This window comes from Lycorma delicatula, chromosome 1 (assembly GCF_047948215.1).
Source record: "Lycorma delicatula isolate Av1 chromosome 1, ASM4794821v1, whole genome shotgun sequence".
Lineage (NCBI taxonomy): Eukaryota > Metazoa > Arthropoda > Insecta > Hemiptera > Fulgoridae > Lycorma > Lycorma delicatula.
Window position 1 is genome coordinate 257215974 of NC_134455.1, and position 27406 is coordinate 257243379.

The following is a 27406-nucleotide window of genomic DNA, read 5'->3' on the forward strand; positions in this document are numbered from 1 at the left end:
GAAAACACATGAGGGTGATCCATGTCCCTCCAATTTGCATTAATTGTAAAGGGTACCACAACTGTCAATCAAGGAACTGCCCAGTATATAAATTGGAAACGGCCATTCAGGAAGTTAGAATGCTTCAAAAAGTCAGTTACCCTGAAGCGAGGAAAATGATCAATTCACGAACACCTCGACCATCGACAACATATGAAGAAGCAGCTGGTGCTTCTTCCACATCTAAAATTAACGTGGAGCAGTTGCTTCATACGATGGCACCAATTCTTGCGACAATGATAGAAAGAATCATTGATTCAAAATTTGAGTCGATTCATCGGACAGAACAAAGTAAACATGAGAAGGCTCATTCCCGGACTGACGTCGTTGACATAAGACTCGTACCAGCGCAACCCAAAATCTGGCAAAACCTGCGATTATAACGCCATCAATTGACGTAATGAATAAAAATCTTGATTTATCTGGCAAAAACAAAAAGATCACTCTGTCGTCGAGTAAGAAGGCTAAGGAAACTGTGTCAAGAGTACGGGAAAAATCTGAGTCTACCGGAATGGAGGTGCAAGTCATTATTGAGAAAGCATCAGACACAGACGATATACAAACTGTTCTAATAGAGCCTCCAAAAGCTCAAAGAACAGCTTCGGTGAGAGCGTCTATTTCAGCTGGACCCAGCACTCCCTTAGAGATCGTATCCAGCTCATTAGCCGCCGAAAGTGCATTATTTGCTAGTTTAGATTCCATAGCAACGATGCTAACAGCACCAACGAAGCTTTCATCACCTGATGGAAGCCGGAGAACATCATTGGTATCAGAAAGAGAAGAAGATGCCGAAATGATGGCCGAAAGGAAAGCCTAGGCGTTAAAAATTAGGTTTCAAAGTGAAATGGAAATCGGAAATTATGAACTTTCTTTTTTAATTTTTTTTTGAAGTGCGACGGGGCTAATTACCAAAGTAGTCGATGCCCCTAAAAACCTAAAAAAAAAAAATTAATATTGTTATTTATATTAATATTAAAATATTAGAAAAATAATTTGTTAGCATCGTTTTTTTTTAAATTTTTAAGTTTTCACTACGTCGAACAAACACCTCCGTCATCCATCGAGGCAGACGCATAAACAATCTGACTATATTATTTAAACAGATATCTGGTTTGAGCGATGAAATATCTTTATTTCACTACGATTGTATTAAAATAAAATACTATTTTAACGTAATATTTATTCCTCTAAATAATAAATCAGATAATAAAAACATTTAAATTTGGAATAAATATTTATTGAAAAATAGACAACCTACAACGTAACATAATATTGTAATTTAATATGAAAATAACTTGAACCAAGTACTTGCGGACAGTTTAAGTATCCTTGATTGGCATCTGAAAAAATCTGATACTTATATTTTCTAATATTATTAATGTTGCTCTTATTATATTTTATATATAAATATATTTTTTTTAAAGTCTATTACATAATGTGAATTCTGACTTCTTATAATGCCCATACGGTTTGCTATGTAATAACAGTTTTTTTTTTTCAGTTTTGAAGTTCCATGCTGACCGATACTGATCAATGTATACATGAGATACGGTCAACACATGGCTCTTTTTAAGATATCAACTGCATGATTCCATTTTAAAATTTTAACATTTGACCTTAAGACTGTTTTGTTACTGAAATACACATTGTACATAAGGTTTTTTCTATTTTAACATAAACATTCACTGTAGACAACATGGGAGTGAACAAAAACCGTAATAACGGTGTACAACCTACTCATTTCCTAATACTCATAAGAAATATTTTCATTTAGAAACAAAGCTGAATATTTTTTTTTTTTTATATTAAAAATTAAATATGTTTATCCGTGTCACATGTTTGTTCACAAAAAATTCCCAGAATTTCACAAACTCTATATCAGATCACAATTTCGCTAACACTTTCGTAACGATGAAATACGAATATGGGTATTAATTTAAATGAAATTTTGGTAATTTGTTTTCTTCATATTTATTTTAAACTGTTTTTATTAAAATTATGCAATACAGAATTCAAAGAAATATTAATTTCAATTTCTTCTATTTATATGAATAATTCATAAGATAACGACCTACTAAAAGAGATTTCCTTTTCTGCATCATTTTCACCTGGAAGAACAGAAGAGGTCTAAGAACTGAGTAGTAAATATTTTTCTCTGACAGGGATTTATTTTATGAAACGTTTTATCATCATCCAAATAATTTATTATTATCTATTATTAAGTCTACTCTTAAGTCTGCCAATATGTATTTGATTAGCTGCCATATTTTTTTCCATTTTTTCTCACTCTTTCTCTATCAACTTTCTAATACCTTTGTTAAATCAAGGTTGCACGCAATAAATTCTCACCTGCATTGCAAACTCAACTATTGCAAATTTAAAAAAAAAAATGAATTAATGCTCTCTTGTAAATTTTAAAATTGAAAATATAGTTTTATTTTAAAATGTGCAGGTGTTTTTTATTTCTTTCTACATGATTGCACTGGTCAACATAAAACTTGGAACTGAAAAGGGAGTAGGTGTTCTATTTTATATGTATACATATGCTGAATTCAGATTCAGCATATAAATTATGCTGAATATGTATTCCGAAACAACCCATCACGTAACTTTCTTAAGTTACAACTCTTTAAATTTATTTGTTCCACCATTCCTGTAACAAACAATACGACTAAGTTAGTACGTTTGTATGTTTGCTTCTTCACGTTTGATTTATATTGTGCTGCATGCTGTAGAGCTATATTTATACATAACTGTCTAATGATGTCATTTCATGTCAAGCCAGACATGTCAGTGAGTCAAGTAATAAGTAATTCAACGTAACGAATTTGTCTTCAGTATGAGTGCAGCTTTTGGTATAACTTACTGTGTTCTTTAGTGGTGCTAGTGGTTTTATCTTACCCATATTATAAAGATTGTTTCGTATGTGATGCCACAAATTTAGAGAAATATTTTTATGACAGAACAACTTTTGGTATTATTTTATTGAACTTCAAGATTTGTTAAGTTGTGTGTGTATGTACGTGCTTCGCGCTGTATTTTATTGCACTCCATGGTGAAACAATTTTATAAAGTATTTTAAGTAATTAATTATTTATAAATTAAAACTTAATAGTTTTTATAATTAAGTATTTCTGTAATATTTCAGTTTACTTCCATTCATTAAAACATTTTGAATTTACAATGAATACAAACTGGACTTGTAAAAAGCCTCCAAATATTTTTTGTTAGGTTTGCGGAGAATTCACCACGAAAATTCAATGAAAACCAGTATCGAATCTACTGAAAACTGCTTATAAACATAATTTTGACTGTCCCTTGGAATACCTAGATAAATCTTGGGCTCCACTGCAGTATGCATTAAATGCTACGTTAAACTAACCCAGCCATGATGTTAGCGGGCTAATATCTGAACTAGCAATTGAATATGTTATTCATGATTAGCGTTTATTTATAGACTAATCAAAAAGAAGATTAAAGGCAGTGTTGTTGCATAACTCGAACAATTTTTCTTTTATACCGGTAGCACATGCTGTAGGAATGAAAGAAACATAAGAAAGTATGTCAACATTTTTAAAACTATTAAGTATGATGAACACTCAAGGCGAATCATTGATGACCTGAAAGTGATAGGCCTTCTTTTCGCTGTCCAGAGTGGCTTTACAAAATATATGTGTTTCTTGTGTTTTTGAGATGGTCGGGCTACAGATAAACACTACGGACTTAAAGACTGGACAAAAAGAAATAACTTTACCCCAGGAACGGTAAATGTTGTCAGTATTCAATATATAATTAAAAGAGGGAATATTCATTGAGCCAAAAATAAGAAAATTAATTCCTGAAAATATATTTGTCAACAAACTGAATCCTAAAGGACCAGCATCATGGAAGAGGTCATTCAAAGAGATCATTATTGGTTTTCTTGGAAACAGAAATACTGAAAAGCATGATTAGCTTATAAATGATTTCTTAGGCTTATAAAAAATTTAGGCTGCTGAATGACATTGAAAATTCATTTTTTACATTCTTGTTTGGACTTTTTCCCTTTAAACTTGTGTGACATCAGGGACGGACAAGGAGAAAGGTTTAAAAAAGATATATTGCAGATGGAACGACGTTATCAAGGCAGATGGGATGAATCTATGATGAATGACTACTCCTGGATGACAAAAAGAGAATACTTCACTGAACACAAAAGGAAAATAAGAAAAAAGAAATTAAGATAAACGTTAATGTCTGCAAAATAAAGGTAGGAATGTTAATTGCAATTATTATTATTTCTGTATTCTACTGCTTAAGAAATTTCTCAATTTATTAAAGGATCATAAATAAAAATCTAAGGTCATGAAAAAACTGATTTCATCTTAAGATTACACTCTATTTCACCTACTTTTATTTCAGTTTCAAATTATTTTTTTTCTTGACTGTTACTTTTACAATTTTTATCACCTCTGTGATAGTAAGTAATGAAATATCTGGGTAATTTTTCTACATTTATTTTGTCACCTTTTTAAATTTTAAAAGTTAAGCCATTGTTTCCAGAAGTAATGTTTAATTTATTTATTATCATCGTTCGATAAAAACAATAATTTAATATCTTTATTTCAGGGTAAATGATATTTTATTCTTAAATTTTATACTTCAGCATAAGTTTAAATTTTTCTTTTTTAAATCATTAATTAATAAAATATACAGCACTTAAAATATATTACTAATATTGTTATTTTAAATATTATTAAATCATTAAACAATTTTTTTTCTGATTTGGTATCTATTAATCTCAAAAGAGTTATCTGAAGAGTTTTACAAATATTTTGTGGATATTTTTTAAGATGGGACTTCTATATGCCCTTCCATATCACAATACATAAAACAGAAAATTTTTCACTTTATTCAAGTGGAATCTTGAACGTTTGAACTTCTTGAAAATAATCTTCTGACTTAGTTTCTACTAGGAGATGGAATAATACCGTCTTCTTATGAAAAGAAAATTATCCACTCAGGCAGTCGAAAAGTATTTATGAGCTGTCTGTACGAATATGCGCGAATGAGAATAACTAGCTATTTGTTAACTACTATATGTAACCTGCAAATGTCTATAATGATTCTAAATTAAGTATGGATCGCTATAAATAATAACGATTTTAATACATCCAATTTGAAAGCTACCTGACTAATTCCGAGAAGAAATTGCGAATGGCAATAAATGCGAGTTTTGTACCAGGCAGTGCCAATGACCCAAGAATATCTAAACAAGTTTCTTTCGACAAGTTAAGATTACACAACAACTAGCCTACTTCGCCCTGTTCCCATGAACTTCTGTTGTGGTAGGTAGCTATTTAACAAAATAATTTTTAAGGCTGTTAATGAAATATTTTCGTTGTCATTTTATTTGCGTTCTACCGCTAAAAGTTAATTAAAATTAATATAATATTTTTTTCTTACTGATTTATAAAACTATCAGAACCCTTTGTATTTCAATTTTTACTGAAATGTGGTACAATAGCATATTATATAAATTTGATTCATTCTACTAGTGAAACTTTTCAAACATAATTTTAGCAATTCTATGATACGGCAACGCTTATTGCAGCAATAAAATTTATTAAATTACGATGTGTTCTACTTTAATTAATGGTCTAACTTTTCTAATTAAAAGTAACTGCGGATTGTTTGACGAACGTGTTATATTAATAGTGGCAGTAGTTACCACACATATTTGTCGCATGTTTTTCTTTCCTAGACGACAATAAAAACTCCTGCTTTTTGCGACACCTGAAGGTTAAAACCTTATGGCAGAACATCTTCATTTTTTTGTACTAACAACTTGTTTCTATGTCAAGCTATTGCATTCCCAATGTCTATTTCTTTCCTTGCCGTCGGCTACGTCTGCTTTCGAACCTATTACTCTTCGACAATTTTTCTAAATTTGATTATAAAATACAGTTTTATTCTACCATCATCAACTTATTTACTGGAGATTTACCTACATCTGCAGCAATTTATGACCTTTTGAGAGTCAGTAGTAGTACATATATGGGGTTCACTTATCACGAAACAATAGGATTGCAGTATTTTGGTCATTTGACGGAGGCCGTCTTGGATTTACCCCATCCCTTCATCAATCAGAGTCGAATGTCTCTCCTCCCTGGTTGTGCCCATCTACAGCCACCATCTTGGATTCGCCATATTATATTAGCCATCTTGGATTTTCCTGTGGGAAATATTCTCTTCCCTCGCAGACTAGTCAACTGGATTTTAATATTTTTTCACACTTTAATTTTTATTATTTTTTTCTCATTTTAAATATTATTTGAATATTTCAAAGGTTGATAGTACTGCAGGACCGTCAGCTGTCGTCATTGGGAGACACACACACACACACACACCGATAATTGAACAATAATAATAACAATTGTAGTACTGTATGGGGGTTTAGATTGGTCCTGAAAAGGATTATTTGTTTAAAAACGTTTGTGACAGATGTAACGGTGAATTGCAAATGATGCAAGAGTCAACAAATTGTTGGAATGTTTAGACGCACTCTAGAAAATTCTTTTGGTGAAGGGGGTTTCACAATTCCTGTACATGATTGGATAAAGAAAAGTTATAGGAAGACCCCTTCAATATTCATCGGTCTCGCTAATTTATATCCGAATTTTGATCGGTATCATATGCGACCAGCAGTAATCTTTATCATTGTTAGTTTCATTACAAACTTTTCTACCACCATCGGTCGCAACAAGAGAGGTTGCATTTTTCGATTACAATCAACGTTTCATCCGTTTGGAATTCGTTAAAACTGTAAGTAGGACACTCATCTTCCGCCCTATTGTAATAACGCAAACGAAATGTGGCGAACATTTGAACATTTCGTACTTTGTATTCACATCACCTTGTAAATTGTCGTACGGGTAGTATTGTGAATTCAGAGGCGTACATTTATCAATAGCTTAGCAGCGACCGTAAAAACATCAGTTACCTTCTTCTACGAGCACCGTCAGCAGCGCACCTCATAAATTTATCACTAATACATCTGTGATAATGTTATATAAAAGATTATGAAAAGTGGTGGGGAATATACCCAACATTACCTTAAAATTTTATGAAAATGTGAAGACCTAATACGCGGTTTAGCATTCGTCATTAAAAAAGTTATTGAATTTCACGGCTTCCTCAGCAACGATGGTGAGTTTATCCTTAGAGAAATCGCTATGGTTGGTCTGTATTTCTATACGATTCTTCATTTTCGTTCACCGTTCCCAAAGTCCGAGTTGAAATCGAGATAAAGACGTGGCGGTGGCAGGGTTATAGAAAAAATTATCACATCAACTAGGATTACGGCAAGGGTGGAAAATGTGCCTTGCAAAGCGGATGTTTCTGTACAGAGGGTGTTCAGCTCCATATGCTATGTATTTATATTTCTTATTTTTTATTTTGGTACTATCTCGGTTTCTACTTTTTTTTACAGATGTATATCTAGTTAGCGTAAGTACAGTTGATGTTAATGTATGCATTTCATTAATATTATTGTTCACTTTTTACGTTCATAACTACACACAACATATTCATCTCATCTCATTTATAATAAAATACGACACAAGAATGTAAACTATATAAAAGTATAATGTAATTAATATGTAAAAAAAGAAACATTAAACAATCATTTGAACAAATGAATCAGTACAATTTATTTAACGTAAATTTTTTATATGAATTACAGTATTTAGAATAGTGGGCATGATCGCGGACGCTATTTGATCAGAGGAGATAAAGTTTAGTCGAAAACCGTTTACGCATGTAATGTAGCTGTTTGTATATGTAACCATTATAACATGATGGATTTCAACGAACGGTGAAGGGGTTGGAATCGTGTGTGAAAAGCACCTCCTAGAAGGGTTGTGTCGTATTAGTGGTACGGGGATAATTTATAATCAAGATGGTAAAATAATAGACCGTAATCGATGTTAAGATATGGAAGCGTCCGAATAGTTGGTGTCTCCGTTACCGCTCGTTACCGTGGTAAGGCTGACTCTTTTGAAAGGTATTCTAGCCGGACTGTTTTCGAATTCAATAATCAAAAGTTATGTACTAGCCTACACTTAACTGTTGATTATTCCTCATCGCAGATGTATAAAAGATTTCGAAGCTAATTTATCGAGCTTAAACGACTGGGTTGTGCTGAAAGAGTGTGATATCGGCATATCTTTGAAGAAAAAGTTTAAAAACTCACCGATACAATCGATAAGAAGAATCGTGTGGTTAAAGATTACAAAGACGAAATGTCTTTGTGCGACAGTTTTGATAAACTTTCGGCAATTACGATGATGTTGGTAATGATGATGATGATTATTCGAAAAGAAAAAAACCCGACTTTTACTGAATTGAATAATAATTTGAGGTGGATCGTTCCGCCCGTGTGCAAACACTCTAATCACCATTACGAAGGTAATGGTGATTACCTTCGCTGCTGATTGTGAAAAATTAGACTATTGTGGTCACGGATTACTCGAATACTTGTCCTCGTCCGAATTGATTATCGTACTCGTGAAAAAACTGATATTGATTTTGAACGAAAATAGTTCTTAACTATTCTGGGAAAGCCCTAAGTGTGTAGATTTATCAGGGGAAATGTACTTTATCAGTTATTTTGTGAGATTGCTGAGTGGAGGGGGAACTCCGTCAACGAATCAGTAGGATTGGAGGATTTTGTTCCCATGAGAGCGGCCATTTTGAATTTCCCCACCCCTTCGTCAGCAGTCAATAGGCTTGCAGGCTCTGCCCACCCACCATATTGGATTTTTTCGACCCCTTTGCCCATGACCAATCAGAGTCGAATATCCCTCCCTGGCTCCACCCATCTGCTGCCACCATTTTGGATCCCCCTTGGATTTCCTTGTGAGGAATTCTCTCTTTCTTCGAGTAGTTGGATTTTAATATTTCAACTACTCGTTGAAATCCATCAACTGGATTTTAATATTTTTTCACACTTTAATTTTTATTATTTTTTTTTTTCATTTTAAATGTTATTTGAATATTTCAAAGATTGGTAATACTGCAGAACCGTCAGCTGTCGTTGTCGCAGTCATACACACACGCTTTTTCTCTCACACACACAAACACACACCACAGAGATCGGTGGGAGAAAGGAATAATATTTAAAGTAGGGAAAAAACTTGTCTGGTTAGGTCTTGAACTTGATCGTCCGTTTGATTGGCAGCTGGTGCTATATCAGTCATCTCGTGGATGCAGAATTTGTTCTAAATAAGCCGTATGAATTTTTATTATTATAGATTTCTTCATTAAATTAAATAATTTTATTTTTTATTTTCCTCATCAGTTTCAATTTTAAAATAAGTTAATTGAGTTTTATTTATTTTTTTCTATATACGAGGAAAAAATTATTAAACAAAATATATGTAATTTTTGTGTGAAAAATAAAACAATTACAATTAATAAAATCTAATTTAAAAAAAATATATATTTTTTTAAAAGATTACATCACGCAGATACTTCTTTGCCCCCACATCATTTATACCGTGATTTGATTTCTCAAATCCCAATGTAGGCCTTGTGACCTGTTCATCCAGTTATGTGTTTAAACTATTGTTTGAAAAAATCTTTGGTTTTAACAATGTGTAGTTATACCTAACTGTTTGGAGGTTTAAAGCAGTCCTGAAAAGAACCACTTTCTTTCGGTTGAGTTTCCTTACCACTCTGGAAGCAGCAACAGTGTAATGTGTTCAGATTTTATCTACAAGTAAAATCTCTTACCGAGAGGCATACTATAAAACACTGGAAGTTTTTTCTTTTTTTACAAACATAATTTTAAATCTTCGGTAAAATCGGCTTTCACACCGTAATAACATTTTCATCTGTTGATGTCTTACGATTTTCAGTTCTTCTTCAGTGAATCTGTTCTTGAATTTTTCGTTAAATAAACGATACATCATCAGTGGTACTTATTTTGATTGGTTCCAGAGTTATAGCCAAATAAAATTTTAATTAATGAAATATTTGGATCTTACAAGGAGAAGGCACATCGGTTCAAATCAGACTTAATTTCTTTTCTTTTTTTATCTTTTTTTTAATTTAAATATATTCATTTATTAATAATTATTAACCTCGGATTGTAAAAAAAAGTCAATAAATTATAATTCAATAAAAAAAATGTAAACAAATATCAGAAGTTATTAATGAAATAAAATTTTATGTACTTTTTCTTTAATAAAAATGTGTATATGGAATTTAATAGGCGTACAAGGAAGTCATGTGGATGCCATATTAGACTTTTTATGCAAACGTTAGCACTCAACATAGTAAAAAATAAACCATTTCAATTTTTAAAATTGGTCATACCGTCTCGTAGATATAATTAAGTTTCGGAATAAGAGAATGACCGGATAATCGAGAGTATAACATAAAAACATAAAGACCACCCTTGCTATAAATAGAAACATTCGGCCGAATTATATTTTTTATACACCTATGGAGTTCTGAATCTTGCATTTCATAGAAATCAACTCCTTTTTTACTTCGTTGTAGAAGTAAAGGAAGTATTGTGATTGCGAAAAATTTCGGTTTACAGATTTCAACTGGAATATCCTTTTTGACCATCCCTGAATCCATTTTGATTAGTTTTGGGGTGACGTCTGTACGTACGTACGTATCTCGCATAACTCAAAAACGATTAGCCCTAGGATGCTGAAATTTTGGATTTAGCACTGTTGTAATATCTAGTTGTGCACCTCTCCCTTTGATTGTAGTAGACTTAACCAAAAGTGTTCAAAGAAGCCCAAAACCCCAAAAATTAGAATTTTGTACTTTTTAATACCTGAAGTAATAAGCCCTCATTGAGAGTGTTTCAACAATATTTCATAACTGGTACTTATTTTCATTGGTTCCAGTGTTATAGCCAAATAAAATTTTAATTAATAAAAAATTTGGATTTCACAAGGGGATGGCACATCCCCTCAAATCCCATTTCATATACATTTTTTTAACCTTTTTTTTAATCTAAATATATTAATTTATTAATAATTATTAACTTCTGATTGTAATAAATAAATAATAAATAATAAATAATAATAATAAATAATAATAAAAAATAAATAAATAATAATTCAATTAATAACAAGAAAAAAATATTAAAAAAATATCTGACGTTATTAGTGAAATAAAATTTTATGTACTTTTCATTTTAATTCAAAAATTCTAATAGAGGTTAATAATTATTAATAAATCAATATATTTAAATAAAAAAAAGGTTAAAAAAAATATATGTGTATGAAGTCGGATTCGAAACTATGTGTGCATGTTTACGGATCCAACTCGTTCTCACTTAAACCACTTAACTACAAGCGAAAAACAAAATTTATATATAAACTTATATGAAATGCTGAGACGAATACCACAAAAAAATGTGATGAAGTGTGGTGTCCACCACAATGCAATTGTGTAACTATCCACTTGGTTAAAGAATTGGAGGATCGTATTTCACTTTCAAATGAAATAAGTTTATACGAAGTGCAGCAAAAAATGTGTATATGTAATTTAATAGGCATAGAAGGATTTCATGTGTTGTCCACATCAAATTTTTATGTATATATATCTACAAAAATAAAATTTCTGTTGTAAATCAGCTTGTTTTCGTTAACAGGTCCAAACCATCTTATATTCTTAATTACACTGATTTTTTTTTCGGCAAGAAGGAAAAGTTATTATATATTTTTAGGCAGTTGTTTACATTGCAGATATACGTATTATATAAAAAAAAAATCCATTCCAATAAGGTGTAACACCTACTACATACCTTACTTTCTTAATACCTTCTGAATAGTCAGTTTTTCATTTAACAATTAGAGCCTAATTGAAGTAATTCACTATTAATGAGGCAACTTGTTTGTATAGATTATTTGTTAATATTTTAATTATTAATTAAAATCTAATAAGTCTAATGGAAATAATTAATATTATCAACAATAAAAAAATATACATCTTAAATTAAGCGTAAGTTAATTGACTATAATTAAAGATAGTCAGCAGTTCATGAACATATTTTTACCGATTTCAAAAAAAGAAAAGTGTTTCAATTTGACCTATCTCTTTTGTAAATATATTCACCAAGTCGATATATTCGATGATTCTTTTTCTATTTTGTGGGGAAAGTTCCTCTGATGGCCTCATTGTGTGTTTTTTGGTAAAAATCTTTTAAAGGAAGGATAAATATAATTTGAGAATTAGACAAATTGAGTTTTTTTAATAGTTTTCTTATCATTGCTAATTATTTAATAGTTATTGTGCAAAGATGTGTCCTAAAAATAATCTGATATTCATAATTTTTTTGGGGGAAATTCTAGAAACTTAGTTGATTATTTGAGGTAAAAATATCTACTTAAAAAATCCAGAGCCTTATCTTACGCTTTGCATAAAAAAGGTGTTTTCTATATTACTAGGAGCAAATCTCTTCCTTTGTGTTGCTTTAGAATTATTTTTTTTTATGAAATCAGCTTTTTCATCGGCCAATTCCTATAACTGGTAAAGGTAAAATGGACTTGAAAGAAAAAAGCACTATAAATTAAAATATATATTTAGTTAGGAGTTTATTTTAATTTGAGGCCAACCCAAAAGTCGATATTTAAATTTAAGTCCATGTAAGTTTTTATTTAATAGTGTGGGTTTTTTGAAGTAGCTTTTATTAATTTTTAAAAGTTTGTAAACAGAAGTATTTATCACAATTTATTTTAAAAATATTATAACATAGTACAGTATATGTAAAACGTGAGACATAATTTCCTCGCTGCATCACTCTTTTTTTTACAGTTATTTTGCTTTTTAAAATCGTTTTATTTTTATAATTATAAAAATTAACAAGCAAGTCATCACTTCCGTAGCGTACCCGAGTTATCACTTCCTCATTTATGATTTGAATGAAGTCAACACTTCCTTGTCCGTAGTTTCATGTAGGTTTTTCTGCGAAAAAATGCAATGGTTATTACTTTTGTTAACATTAAGCTTTGATGTACCATCAATAAAAATAGACCTAACCGGTTTTTTTGCTGGTACTTTTTGTTAACAATGAAAAGTTAGAATAAATTTGAAAATTAGTTTTATTATTTTTTTTTGATTTAATTTTCAAATGCTCATTAACAAAATTTATAAAAATTACTTTTATTCAATAAGGTTAACCATTTTTTAGACCAGTTTGCGTCGGTATGATGATTATATGTTTTCGACGACTTCATAAATAAATACGAAGAAACTTTTCACTGTTCCTGAAAAGTCGATTTCATTGGTTTAAATGTTCGATTAACTTTAAAGATATATCTGGAATTTTTCTCTTTATGAAAAATATTGTAATATTTATCGTAAAATATTATTCGATTAAAATATTGTAATAATTAGATAAATTTTTCACGTTACATTAATTTCTAAGAACATTAAGTATTCTTAATCTATACTCATTGCCATTTGTGTAAGCGGGTTTCCCTACCGCCTATCGGTAGCATTACTTGCATTGTCACCCCCACTGCAACCCAACTCTCCTTCGCGTGTACAAGTTGCCGCTGTGGTTCGAACCACAGCGAACAGTGCCGTGGTTCGCTGTGCGGTGTACGTATTTTTGTAACTGTTATTGTAGGAATGTTTTCTTATGTGGTCTATTGTTAAAAAAAAAATTCTGTAATTTCACCTGATTCAGGAAGTCAGAGTAAGAACATTGTGTATAATGTTCATTGTTATTCCAACATTTAAAAACTTCCAGTGATGTTTTTCGTGAGTATTTTCCCAACGCTCAACAAGCTACTTGTAGGTACTTGTTGTGTTTCTCTTAGAACGAATTACTGGAGAGGATAATAAGAGAGCTACCAAAAGAAAACCGATAACAAAACAAGTGTGAATTATTTTTCTTCTCCGAAGAAAAAATTACCACATAATAAACCCGTGACAGATTTATATGATATTGATAAGAACGTGATCCGTAGAACCGTCCTTGAGTTCTATGACCGTGGGGAGTATCCAACCATTCACAAAGTAAAACACACTTTACAAGAGAAAATTACAGTGGTAGTGTGATGTCTTTAAAGATAATTTTTAAGGATCTTGGATTTTCATTCAAAAAATGTAACGATGGTAGAAAGTTTTTAATGGAAGGCAAGATATTTTTTTGTTACCGGAGGCATTCCTTTAAAAAATCCATATTATTCGAAACAAAGAAAATACACGCTCTATTATTTATTTAGATGAAACTTGGGTAAGTCATAACCACTCGTAAAATTATATTTGACAGAATTCGTCAGGTGTAGGTGGCTTGAAGGTTCCTGTCTATAAAAGTTACCGTTTAATTTTGTTATCTTGTTCGCCAGGTATGGTTTTATTAATAATGCCAAATTATTGTTTTAATAGAAGAAATCTGGTGATTTCCATGATGAAATGAATGCAGAGGTTTTTACCGATTGGTTCATGGATTTGCTTTGTGGAATGACACATCCTTCTAATGTGTCATTACCATGGATAACGCAAATTATCAATAAGGAAAAGTGCCGACTAGCAACACAAAGAAATTTGAGATAAGGGAATAGTTAAATAGAACAACATTGTCCTGATTCTTCAGTCACTAAGCTTGATCTTCTAAATATTATACAACAAATAGTAGAAATTAAAAAATTTACGAGGCTGACGAGTCGGCAGCAAGTATGGGTCACGAAGTGGTACGCCTTCCACCATACACCACTGTCAATTAAACCCAATTGAACATCTGTGGGCCCAGATTAAAAGAGAACATCTGTGGGCTGATAGAAACAGTACTTTTAAAATAAATGATGTTAAAGTGCTGTTGAATGATGCCATTGAACGTGTAACCACTGGCGTTTGTTTTAAGTGCATTAGTCATGCTGAAAAACTTCAGCAAGACGATTTTGTCAAAGAAGGGCTGCGAGAAGAAACAATGAACCGTTTTATTATAAATCTCCTTGACGACGAAGACAGTGAACCTGACGATCTGTCAGAGGAACATACGTTTTTACATTAACGTTCTAAAGTAAACTAAATTTGTATATTTCATGGAGATTTTGTGGTCAAGGCAAAAGTGTGTTTACTTTTAACTTGCTTGTACAAAGTAAAGGAAGTATTCTGATCGCGAAAAAATTTCGATGTTCAGATTTCAACAGAAATATCCATTTTGACCATCCCTAAATCCAGTTTGACTAGTTTCGGCGTGACGTCTGTACGTACGTTTGTCGGACGAGGCCTACAGCGAAGGCAAAAGCTAAGTTAATTAATCACCAATGTAATTGTCTAGCGAGGCATTTACATCGGTAGCATCCCAACGAGGCCAGGCTTATAACTATGAGATGTAAAACGTCAGAGGGCGATAGACGACTCCCGTTAAAGCCCATCAGGGCTATGAACGGGGGGAGGGCGACCGGAGCGTCACTAGGCGGATGTCTTCCCCTACGGGGTTGGATGTACGTACGTATATATTTCGCATAACTCAAAAACGATTAGCCGTAAGATGTTGAAATTTTGGATTTACAACTGTTGGAACATCTAGTTGTGCTCCTTCCCTTTTGATTGCAATCGACTGGACCAAAAGTGTCCAAAAAATCAGAATTTTTCATAACTGAAGTAATAAGCCCTCCTCATTGAGAGCTTTTCAGCGATACATCATAAGTGGTACTTATTTTAATTGGTTCCAGTGTTATAGTCAAATAAAATCTTAATTAATGAAATACTTGGGTCTTACAAGGGCAAGGAACTTCGATTGAAATCCGACTTCATCTCCTTTTTTTTAAATTTAAATATAGATTTATTAATACTTATTAACCTCTGATTGCAAAAAAAATTACAATAAATATTATTTCAATAATAACTAAAAAAAAAGAAGAAAAAATATCGGACGTTATTAGTGAAATAAGATTTTATGTACTTTTCATTTAAAAAAAATGTGTACATGTAGTTTAATATGCGTATAAGGAAGTTATGTATTCACACCAGATTTTTTAAATATACAGTCCCCGTTTGTACATCAGTAACATTCATATTATTCAAGTGATATAAATGTAAGTGATCCATTTAACACCTTTCAGTGAATAAATGTGAGTGATCAACATCGTAGTTTTGAAGATTTACATCAAAATTTCCGGACATAAACGAAAACTGTTTTGGCAGGGTCAGTAATTTACTAAATGTATAACAGTTATTAAGTCTTATTTTATTTGAACTAGTTTTATAACAGGCCTATAAGAAATATAGGTTCATTAATATTCTCTTATCGTAACTGCTTTCCAGGACGTTGATTTATCGTTCACGCTCTGAAAAAAATTATTTATATATATATGTTTTGTAATCCTATATTATAATTATGCCTACAGTAATATTTGTCGATGATAACTTACACGGAAAAATGTTATCTTTCAACTAAAACTATACAAAAAAGTTCTTAATTCTACAATTATTTTAGGTCAGTAGAAAAACAAACATTGAAAATTATTATTGCAAAGATAATGATTATGTTATTTACATTGAATATTTTATTCTGAGATATGCATTTAATTATTACGCTATGAACAGTACAGAAATTATGCATTAAGCAAAACATGCATACTCTTTTAAACAGCCTGAGTGTGAGAGAGCATATGCATACCTTTTTCGAAAAATCGAAAAAGGTAAAAGGGAAGAGGGGAAAAAGGGAAGAAGGGGAAAATGGAAAAAAGAAAAAGGGGAAAACGGGGAAAAGGAAAAACGGGAACAGGAAATGGAAATGGAAAAGATAAAAAAAAGTAAGGGGTAAAGGGAAATGGGGGAAGAGGAAGGGGAAGTGAAGTAAGGGAAAGATAAACGTGAAGGAAAGGGAAGCGGGAGAAAACGTGAAGGGAGCGCGAAGCGAGCCATGTCCCTCTAATCGTGACGGGAAGCGCAAGTAACCATAGAGCACCATAGTAAGCCGCAATGGTTATGCTAGATTTGGGATTGTAATAAATTTTTTGTTTATCTTTACTGGACTTTTATATTGAACTATTTTAATTCATTCATAAAATAGATTGGTCTAACAAATATTTTTAAATTTTCTTATCTTCCTTTTTTTGTTTTCCTTTATTTAATTTACATATATTTATATAATTTTTTATATAAATTTATATAATTTACATATATGTAATTTATATATATAAATTACATATATATGTAATTTTGTATACATTTTAGTGCTTGTTACAAAATATTGCATTGCTTGCTTACAAAAATTGTGAAGCAATATTTTTTATTAAAATTTCTTTAAAACAGTTAAATGAATTTTCAGAAAAGAAATATCATAATATTATAGTTTATTTTGTAAATTTATTTCCAAGGATGTTCAGCTTTTTCTTAAAAAGTGTGATTCATTCAGCGACTCAAAAATTACCTCCAAAAACATATATTCTCAGTTCAAGCAAGGCCTTACTGCTTACTTATTGTTGGAGTTAGTGGAAAGATTTACATCTAAAATTAAACCCTTCTTCATATTCAAAAACCAAATATCACATAGAATTTTAATGTATGTACATATACAAACAACAAATCTAGAATTAAAATAATGTGTACAGGAAACTACTTAATTTTATCAATTATTTTGGTTTAGAAAATATAAGAATTTTTGCATCTTTTTTGCTTTTCGATTTTTTAACTGTTATAAACAGATCAACAGTTTTGAATTTAAAAAATAATCATTAACAAGACCTACAAGGGATTACAAGGGAAACTGGATATAGTTACAATTAATGTACTGTTCTACATAATGTTAATGTTACTATTTAATGACAAGCTACTTCACAGTATTAGTAATAGCTATTCTACAATTTTTAACTGAGTTTTCATTGTAGAGTAAACAAATACATACAAACATTAAACAAAAATAAAAAAGGTATGTTTTATATCTGTGACCAACTGATTTCTATGCTAGCAACTGAAATAAATTTTAGGTTTGATTATTTTACTGATGTTTTACGATCATATTTTTACTTGTGCCAGTTAGCTTTACTTGTCAGACTGTAAGTTTCTATTACCATTAATGTTCCTTTTTTTATGTACAGTACAGTATATGCTTTGATAGATTTTTCAACTTTTGTGATAAACTTTATTTTGCATCAATGATTAACTAATATGGATGGATGTTTTCTTCATCCAGTTAGTAATGAATATGATGGAATGACTGATTCCACCTCTCAATGTAGTTGCACATAAAATATTGTTTATTCTTCCAATTCATTCATTATGAGACATCCATAATGAATGAGTTGAGTATCAGTACTGTGAAGTACCAGTTTTATATAGTTAACTGGCTTTCAAAGAGTAAGACAATTTTAAGAAATTGGTTTTTAATGTTAAAGAGAGTCCTTCAAGTTTGACAGAAGGCTATCCATATTGAATTCTCAGTTGGAGTGACTTAAAATATTAATATTTGTTAAATGTACACTGTTTGTTTTTTATGTTAAATATCTTTATGAAATCAGTGTACTTTTTACAATCTACTTTTTTTTTCAAGTCGAGTTGTATGTATATAGTTGTATGTTGTCAGTTGGATGTATATTAATAGTAACATGTGTTGCATTTCGCTCTACAATCTATTGAAGTTTTTGGTTGGTTTTTAGTTTATTATTTTTTTTTTTTGATTTGGTGATACGGAACTGTTTGTGGAAGTTTACTAGACACGTCTATAAAATTTGGTGATAATTGGATGATGGACTACTGAGTTATTACGAATTTTGTGTTTTTCCTGTATTAAACTATAGTGAATTGGTTGGATTTAACCTCTATTCATAAAGAAAATGTCTAAGTGGGTTATCTTGATCGTACAGGTGAGTGATATCATTGTCAATTAGCGTAAACAAGGACTTGTAAAATTTTTCATATTTTACTCTAGAACGAATGTTTTTAAAGTCCGGCGTGCTTTTATAAGGGGATTTGTATTTCCTAGCTACCTCCCTATCCCATTACTTTACAACGCTTTCTCACCCGGATCTTCATCGATCCGGGTGTCCCCGAAATTTTGGTGACCCACACCAATTTTTTTCCCCGACTTCATTTTTGGACGGATACATTTGGGACCCTCAAATTTTTTGGACTCCCCAAAAAGGCGCAAGTGGGGTGTCGTTGGAAGCGAGTTTGAGAACTGATTCTGAATCTTGTTTCAGGTTTGAATTTGAAAGTATCAGTGAGAAGTTAGGAGGGGTTTCAAAAAGGATCCCCCCAAACGGAGTCAAGTGGGTAATCAAATTACTCGGACTTAGGAGTAATATACGTTAGTGGTGGCTGAACTCTTTTTCAACCCCCAAAGGATGTAGCGGCTAAAGACGGACTTGGCGCAACAGCGAACGAAACTGTGGGAACTGGGAGTCAAAGGCGCTCGCAGTTCAGAGTGGTTTGTGATTCAAAACCCACGACATCGAGTACTGAAAGTGTAGGCGATTCACGACGTTTGACTGAAGAGATGGACTTTGAGAAGAGGGTCAGATGGACTTTCAGATGGACTGAAGAGACAGAAACGCTCGAGGCAGGTTTCATCTGTGGAGGAGGAACTCCCCCCGCAGGCACTAGACATTGAACTCACCATTGGGTGAGTGTATTATTGCACTGCAACAGAATCTGGGCAGAGATATGGAAAGATATATTAGAGAACATGTTAAGGGTTTGTGTATAAAAAATTCGGGCAATTGTGCAAGATGTCGTCCCCTATAACTGGCATTAGGCAAGCCAGTCAGACTGATGAGTTGAGAGTTGATGCCCTTGCTGGGGATTTGACAGATGTGGAATTGGTAGATCAACTGTCGTTGAGATGGCCGTCGACTTTACTTAACAAGGTTAGAAAGGTGAAGAATATTGTTGAAGATAATAGTAACCCGTGCTTATTTGTGGATATTGCCCGGGCTGGGAGAAATGAGGAAGATTAATCCCGCAATGGTACATTCAAGCCGGAGATGTCGTGTGTGAAGTGTCGTCACTTATGGGTGAAGATGTCGAGCTAATTCAAAGAAGCAAATACAGCATTTATTATAACTCGTCTGGGGGAGACCGATGGGCGTCGGAAGTAATCCTGAAGTCTACTAGGCGAGTATTAGTAAAGTCTCCAGCTCCGGTGTTTGTGTTGCCAGGTGGCTCTATTGGAGTAATAAAAAGAGATATCTTAGCATTTTTATTTAAGAGAAGTGAGAAACCGGTGGCCGTGGCTCTTCATAGCACTACCAAGAGATCAAGTAGTTCAAGATCGAGATAGCTGTCTGTAAGGAGATCGACTCCTCCCGCTGAGGACACCAGGGTGGTCATAGTCAAGGCACAAGGTAGATCCTACGCCGACCTACTTAAATCCATGAAGTCTTTTGTTACTGAGGAAGAAACCGGTGAGGTTCTTTCACTTTAGAAGGGCAACAAGGACGAGTTACAAGTTAGAATCAAAGGCTTTGAGAAGGCTGCTCAATTTACAGCTGCACTCCGTGATAAGACCGCGGATTTACAAGTGGACCTCCGATTTCTAGCCGGCAGACGCGCTGTGGTGCATATAAGAGATATCGAAGATGATGCCACAGAACAGGAGGTTAGAGAGGCCGTTGAGAATATTATTGGCAAGACAGAAGAGCTCCGCGTTACTTCGTTTAGTCGGGTGTACGGGGACACGCGCAACGAGACGATCGTGACGACATATCGTTCGACATGTAAGCTGGTGAGCAAACGCATCAAAATAGGCTGGCTCCATTGTCGCGCTTATATACGCGAAGAAAGTGATCGATGTTTTCGATGCTGGAGCACCGGTCACAGGAGCGGACTGTCATGGGTACAATCGGGCCTATTTCTGTTACAATTGTTGTGGCAGGGGGCACAAGATCCGAGAGTGTAGGGAAGGAATGAAATGTCCGGATTATAGTAGTATTGATCATCGCACTGGAGGCTTGAAGTGCGCTTTACGGAAGCATGATTATAGCTGTTTTATCGAATGCAAATATTCTCTCCCACCATGGCGGGAGATGTAGCCAAATGCAATATCAGTGGCATATTATAGAGCTCAGGGTATCATAGCTATTGAATTGACAGACGCTGTTTTCATAGGGGTTTATGTCAGCCCAAATTGAGATTAAGACTTTGAAAACTGTATGTGAAGTCTTCATGACGTCATCACAAGATCCCCGAAAAAGGTCATCCTGCTGGATGAACTTAATTGTAAGGCCATCGTGGCAAGCAGTTCTTATACGAATAGAAGGGGCAAAGTCCTGATAGAATTGATGATGTCTACTGGTTTATACTGTTTAAATGATCAGACCCCTGCATTTGAAGCGAGAGTGCATCTGTCCGTGTTGGACTTGACCATCTTGGGTGGAGGCTGGGACCACTCCAGGTGCAGCTGGAAGGTCCTGCAGGGCGAGACTGCCAGTGACAATCTTGCCACGATGTTAGAAATTGAAGACCCCCTGACTAGAACAGCTGGAGTGCAGAGGCCTCCGAGATTGGACATCCGCCGGGGAGGCTGAACTGCCATGCTGGTAGGTGGGGAGGCCTTCTTAGAGTTGAAGGATGCTCTCCTGGGCTGAGCTTTACTTGATTGTATGTCTGTCCCAGGGGAGTAAGGGATAATGAAAAAACCTTTCTTTTTCAAAAAACTTCTTAGTCTATAACTCTGTATAATTTAATATCATTAAATCATTAAATTATAGACAATTTGAAATTTACATAACATCTGTAAGCAGACAGATAATAAATTTAAAGAAAAATTAAGAAATTATTAAGATATAAATAAGATTAATTATTAAGATTATAAATTATAGATAAATTAATTTATTTACAGATAAGAGAAACCAACTTAGACAAAAAATAATGAATAAAATATAAATATGAGAATATCAACTAAAACCAATGTGAAAAACAATTTAATTATTAGAATTTTGATAAATTAATTAAAATAATGAAAATTATTATTTTTTTGCCTGTTATTTGAAGAATATAAAAGCTGTTTTTCATATATTGCTACTGGTTTTGGATCATAACAGTTGCTTTGCTTCATTGTTAGGCATCCATTAATCAGATTAAATGCTTTCAAGTTTATATAAAAAATTAACCACATAAATATATATTGAAGTACATTAACATTAATATATGGATCATTCTTTAAATGGAAGAAAAGGGGAAAAATAAAATTATTTAAAAAATTTTAAAAATAGTATTTCATATAATTGAGTTACCTCCAGCTAGCATTTAAATATTGATTGATTCAATAGTTACTTATTAGTACTGGTAGGTTCAACACATTATTATTAAAGCTATAGTAAGTTATACGCAATCTTGTTTTTTAAAATTATCTTATCTCTTTGATTCCTGCTTTTGTTAACAGTATACATACATTAAGTTCAAGATAAATGTCACAGAATTGTTATTGGTATTAAAATGTAAATTTTACTAGTTGAAGGGTTTCAAAAGTTTTTTTATTTTTATTGAATCATTTTCACTCAGTCTCTCTGCATCTAAATTATGATTACTTACTTTCAGTTTTTTTATTTATACACTTCTTTTACTAATGTAAAATAATAATTATGCTTCTTTTACAGAATTATTGGATTCATTTTATTTCATGATTTTTTTATTTCAAAATGCATTCTATATACTCAAAAATTGTAACATGGCTCTTGTTTCAGATGGCATTAGCTGTAGGAGAGTCCTTAACATTATGGTATTCTTTGGATTTATGGTGAATTACATGTTAAGAGTAAATCTGACAATAGCAATTGTAGATATGGTGGTGCCTGGAAACAAAACCAACACTGAAAATCTTACTAATTTTGAAATCGGTGTATCACAGTGTGGCCATCAAATTGAGCATAAAGTTTCTAACGTCACAACTGTTATAAAAAGTGAGGTAGGTAAAATTCATTTTTTTGTGTCATTTTCATCAGTTAAGAGAGTGTCATAAGTAGTTTTTTAGTGGATAATTTTACTTAATGATGCCTTATACTGTGGTGGATTTAGGTAGCTGTAGATCATGGTCTGCCTTGCTAAGATGTATTTATTGATTCCCAATATTCTTCCTTGGTTATTACGTTCTATGCTCGAAAAAGAAGCAACAATGTGCATTATTACAGATGATGCAAGTGTTCAAATTATTGAATGTTTCTAATAATTTGTATAAAACTATTAGAAATATCATTGGAATCTGAATTACTTCTGCCTTGCTCAGTTAATGTAATTTTTTGTCATCCATTGTTTAATTATTATTGGCAAGAAAAAAAATATATATGGATTTTTTTTTTAATGTGAAATTTAATTATGTTGTTAACAATAACAGGTAGAAAAAAATAAAAATTATAATTTTGGTATAATTGTCAATTTCAACTTGTTGAGTCACTTTTAAATAGCTTGAATAATTTCTTTTTTAACATATACATGCATTTCTTGGGCTGTGGTAAATGTATAATCAACATTTCTGTAAGTGGTATCAACTGCTGAACATTAAAATGTCCACATTTCTAAAATTTAAAAATGTTTGTTTTTAATATCTTTACCCAATAAATTCTATTTTGTTTAGAATTTAAATAAGTTTAAAATATTATAAGCTGATTCTGTTTATCCACTACCTGTAATTTATTATTTTTTCAATGTTATTTATATTAAAAAAAACTGTATTTTCTATTTGTTTATAGCTGATATTAAATAAGCAAACTAATTGTACAAGGTTAAATAAAAATAACTGTAATATTGTTTTCAGTAGTATTTAAAATAATTATTGATAAATCTGTAGATGAAATTTTTTTATTTATGTATGTCTCTCTTTGTTGCTATTGTTGCATAAGCTTTAAGATTGTGTTTGGGAATACAGAATAAAAATTTTATAGTGGGTATATAAATATCTACGTGACCGGTATTTGAATCCAAGACCTTCCAGATACAGATACCTTTACAATCCTACACAGCTATTTTACTAATAGTGACTGGAAAACATAATTTATAATATTTGTTTCACCATTAAACATTTTTTAGAATATAAATCACACAATTGATAAATAACTAACATAAAATAAAACCAAAATGATCTTTTTGTTTTTATTTGCAATATAATTTTGATCTGCGTTGATTGTGTTAGTGCATTTCAAAAATGTGTTCCACCTTCTCAATAAATTGTTTACAGGAAATTGATGTATTACTAAAATGCACAACACAATTATTTGTTAATATGTAAATAAGTTTATAACTCAATATCATTGTGCAATTTTGTTGCTTGTGACTTTATTGGTGCAATTCAAGTTGAATAACTATTTATTGAATAACTAAAGTTAAATGTTGTTTTATGTTTATTGATTGGTATACATTTGGTATACCAATCCAAAATGTAATACCATTGGTATTACATTTTGATTGGTATACAAAATGATCTATCAGTCTTTATTAGGGAAAAACTCAAAAGAATGTATTAATATTGTTTGGTAAAATGAATTATTTTCAGTGATCAGTTAATCATTTAAAATTAAGTTCAGTTTAAAAGACCTTGTTTGTCCATTTAAAAACTATCAGTTATCATATACAATTTTATAAACACAGTTTTTTGGGGTATTTACTTTTGTTCTGATGTCTTTTTTATTTCTATTTATTAAGAATTTTATTTCATAAATTCTAGGTACGATTTTGCCACATATAGTTGACAAAAAAACAAGTATACTACTTCTGTTTTTCATATGACCTATGCATCTAATTTGATGTTTCTTAAGAACCACGTTGATCATTTTTACAGTTTCTATGATCCCAAATTATGCATATATTACCATAATTACATATTTAATAATTAATGAATAATAATAATAATAATTATGATGTGATGATGAAGACGACGACGACGATGATGATGCCCTGAGGTAGGTAATCCCCACGTCCGGAACACAACATCTACGTTCCAGGTCCAGGCGGGCAACAGCTGTACTTATGCACAATACATATAGCTGGCTAACGGGGCTCCGAGTAAATTCCTCGGATATGTTACTCTTTTTGACCTGTTTCCATCTTCAGGTCACCAGACGAATTGGATTTTTCGTCTACCTGCAGGATATGAACAATTAAACGATTAGGAAGTGGACACATACCATATTTAGAGCTGGCGATGTGGCGGCCAGGGTCAATGTTTTTGCAGGTGTAACGGAGACCCTTCTGTTGTTCACATGCCCCCTGCGATGGCAAGCATGTAGCAATGGTCCCCATGTATGTCGGTGCATGGTAGCTCTGAAAGCTTCGGCGAGTAGGAGCCTGCAGTCAGTGCAGAGATTGCGCATCCGCTCTCTGCCAGGATATATGCCGGTTTCACCGGAGTCCCAGATCGGACCTCCAAGGTTAGTAGCCCTGGAGTGGGGGTGTACCCTGGCGGCTAGCCTTGCTACAGAAGGGATAAACTTTCGTGAATGTTCTTGAACAAACAAACGTGGCAGAGGGTGCACGTAAACACCCTCGTTTAGTAACCGCTGATTCGCCACAAGCGATGAGGAAAAAAGTAAGGAGTCTGATAAAATTAAGAAAGATGCAGATAGAATCAGTAAAGAATTAAGAAAAAGTTTATTTGGCTATAATGTACCAAAGCCAAGATTTTTAGTAATTACGAAGGAGAATGGAAACTTCCAAAAGGTTAGTCCATTCTTAATCGCTAGAGAGATTGCTAATTGTGCTGTTGGTCCTGTCAAAGAAATCCGGAAGAATTTTAATGGATTGCATGTCGAAACTATCAACGACAGTCAAAGCCAGAAAGTCCAGGAATTGAAGAAGATCGGTGAATTTGCGGTATCTGTGCAACCGCATAGCACCCTTAACACATCAATAGGAGTTGTTGTTTGCCGCGATCTTCTAAACTGTACAGAAGAAGAAATTGTACAAGAAATGTCTAGCCAGGGAGTGACTCATTGTCGCAGACTAACCATGAGAAGAAATGGTAAGATTTTTCCTTCGGCCTCGCATGTTTTGACATTCAATAAGCCTAACCTTCCTGAAAAGGTACGAGCTGGTATACACCGCCTTGTTGTACGTGCTTTTATTCCGCAGCCTATGAGATGTTTTAAGTGTCAACGATTCGGACACACTGCAGCTAGATTTGAAGCGCAGGAAATATGCATATGTGGAATGAAAACACATGAAGGTGATCCATGTAAAGACCCTCCAAGCTGCATTAATTGTAAAGGGCACCACAACTGCCGATCAAGGAACTGCCCAGTATGTAAATTGGAAACGGCCAAACAGGAAGTTAAAACTCTTCAAAAAGTCAGTTATGACCAAAGTAGTCGATGCCGCTAAACCCCCCCTCCCCCACCAAAAAAATTAATGCTCTGAGGTAGATAATCCCCACGTTCGGAACACAACACCTACGTTCCACGTCCCGCGAAGCAACAGCTCTACTTACGTACAATACATACAGCTGGCTAACGGGGTTCCAAGTAAATTCCTCCATGGATATGCTTTTCTTTTGACCTGTTTCCACCTTCAGGTCACCAGACGGATTGGATTTTTGGGCCACCTGCACGATGTGAACAGCTAAATGATTTGGAAATGGACTCACACCATATTTAGAGCTGGTAATGTGGCGGCCGCGGTCAATGTTATTGCAGGTGTAACGGAGATCCTTCCGTTGTCCATATGCCCCCTGCGATGGCAAGCATATAGTAATAGTGCCCATGTATGTCAGTGCATGGCAGCTCGGAAAGCTTCGGTGAGTAGGAGCCTGGAGTCAGTGCAAAGATTGCGCATCCGTTCTCTGCCAGGACATATGCCGGTTCCACCGGAGTACCGGATCCTCCAAGGTTAGTAGCCATGGAGTGGGGGTCTATCCCGGCGGCTAGCCTTGCTACAGAAGGGATCAACGCACATGAATATTGTAGAACAATAACCAAACGTGGCAGAGGGTTCACGAAACACTCCCGTTTATAACTAGCCGTTTCGCCTGAGGCGAAGCGGAGAAAGAGTGCAGAATCTCTTGAAAATAAAATGAAGCCTTTCAATAGTAAAGAACCTGTTAAGCCAAAGATATTAGTACAGCCTCCTGAAGATAAATCGCCGAAAGTTGCTCTTGTTCAGAAGAAAATGGACGCCAAACCAGAATGCCAAGTCCGTCTTAGCGAGATCCTTTATGACAAGAAGAAAGTGATTACTGCAGAGCCTGTTATGGAGGCTCCTAAGCCTCCTGCAACCGAGCTGGCCTCTAAACCACAGAGGCCACAAAAACCACACAGGGTGGGCAAGTGTCCCCCCTTCCACGGGTGGGGTGACTGGTGCGATTCCCGTGTCAGGGGTCGGTCAGTTTTCCGCCTCTCAATCGGCGCCTGAAACCGGCGCCGATCCATGTCCATCGTCGTCGGTGGCTTCGGTGGTCTCTGATTCGGAGACCGGAAGC

General features: G+C 33.3%; 1 protein-coding gene across 2 annotated transcripts in view; it reads left to right on the forward strand.

The window, feature by feature from the left end:
- LOC142330671 (sialin) overlaps positions 1–27406 on the forward strand; it is a 162683-nt gene that overhangs the window by 86016 nt on the left and 49261 nt on the right. For both annotated transcript variants that reach the window (XM_075376118.1, XM_075376125.1), the window contains exon 3: positions 22689–22909. In XM_075376118.1, the coding sequence (XP_075232233.1) occupies positions 22689–22909 (221 nt within the window). The remainder of the gene's footprint in view (positions 1–22688; positions 22910–27406) is intronic.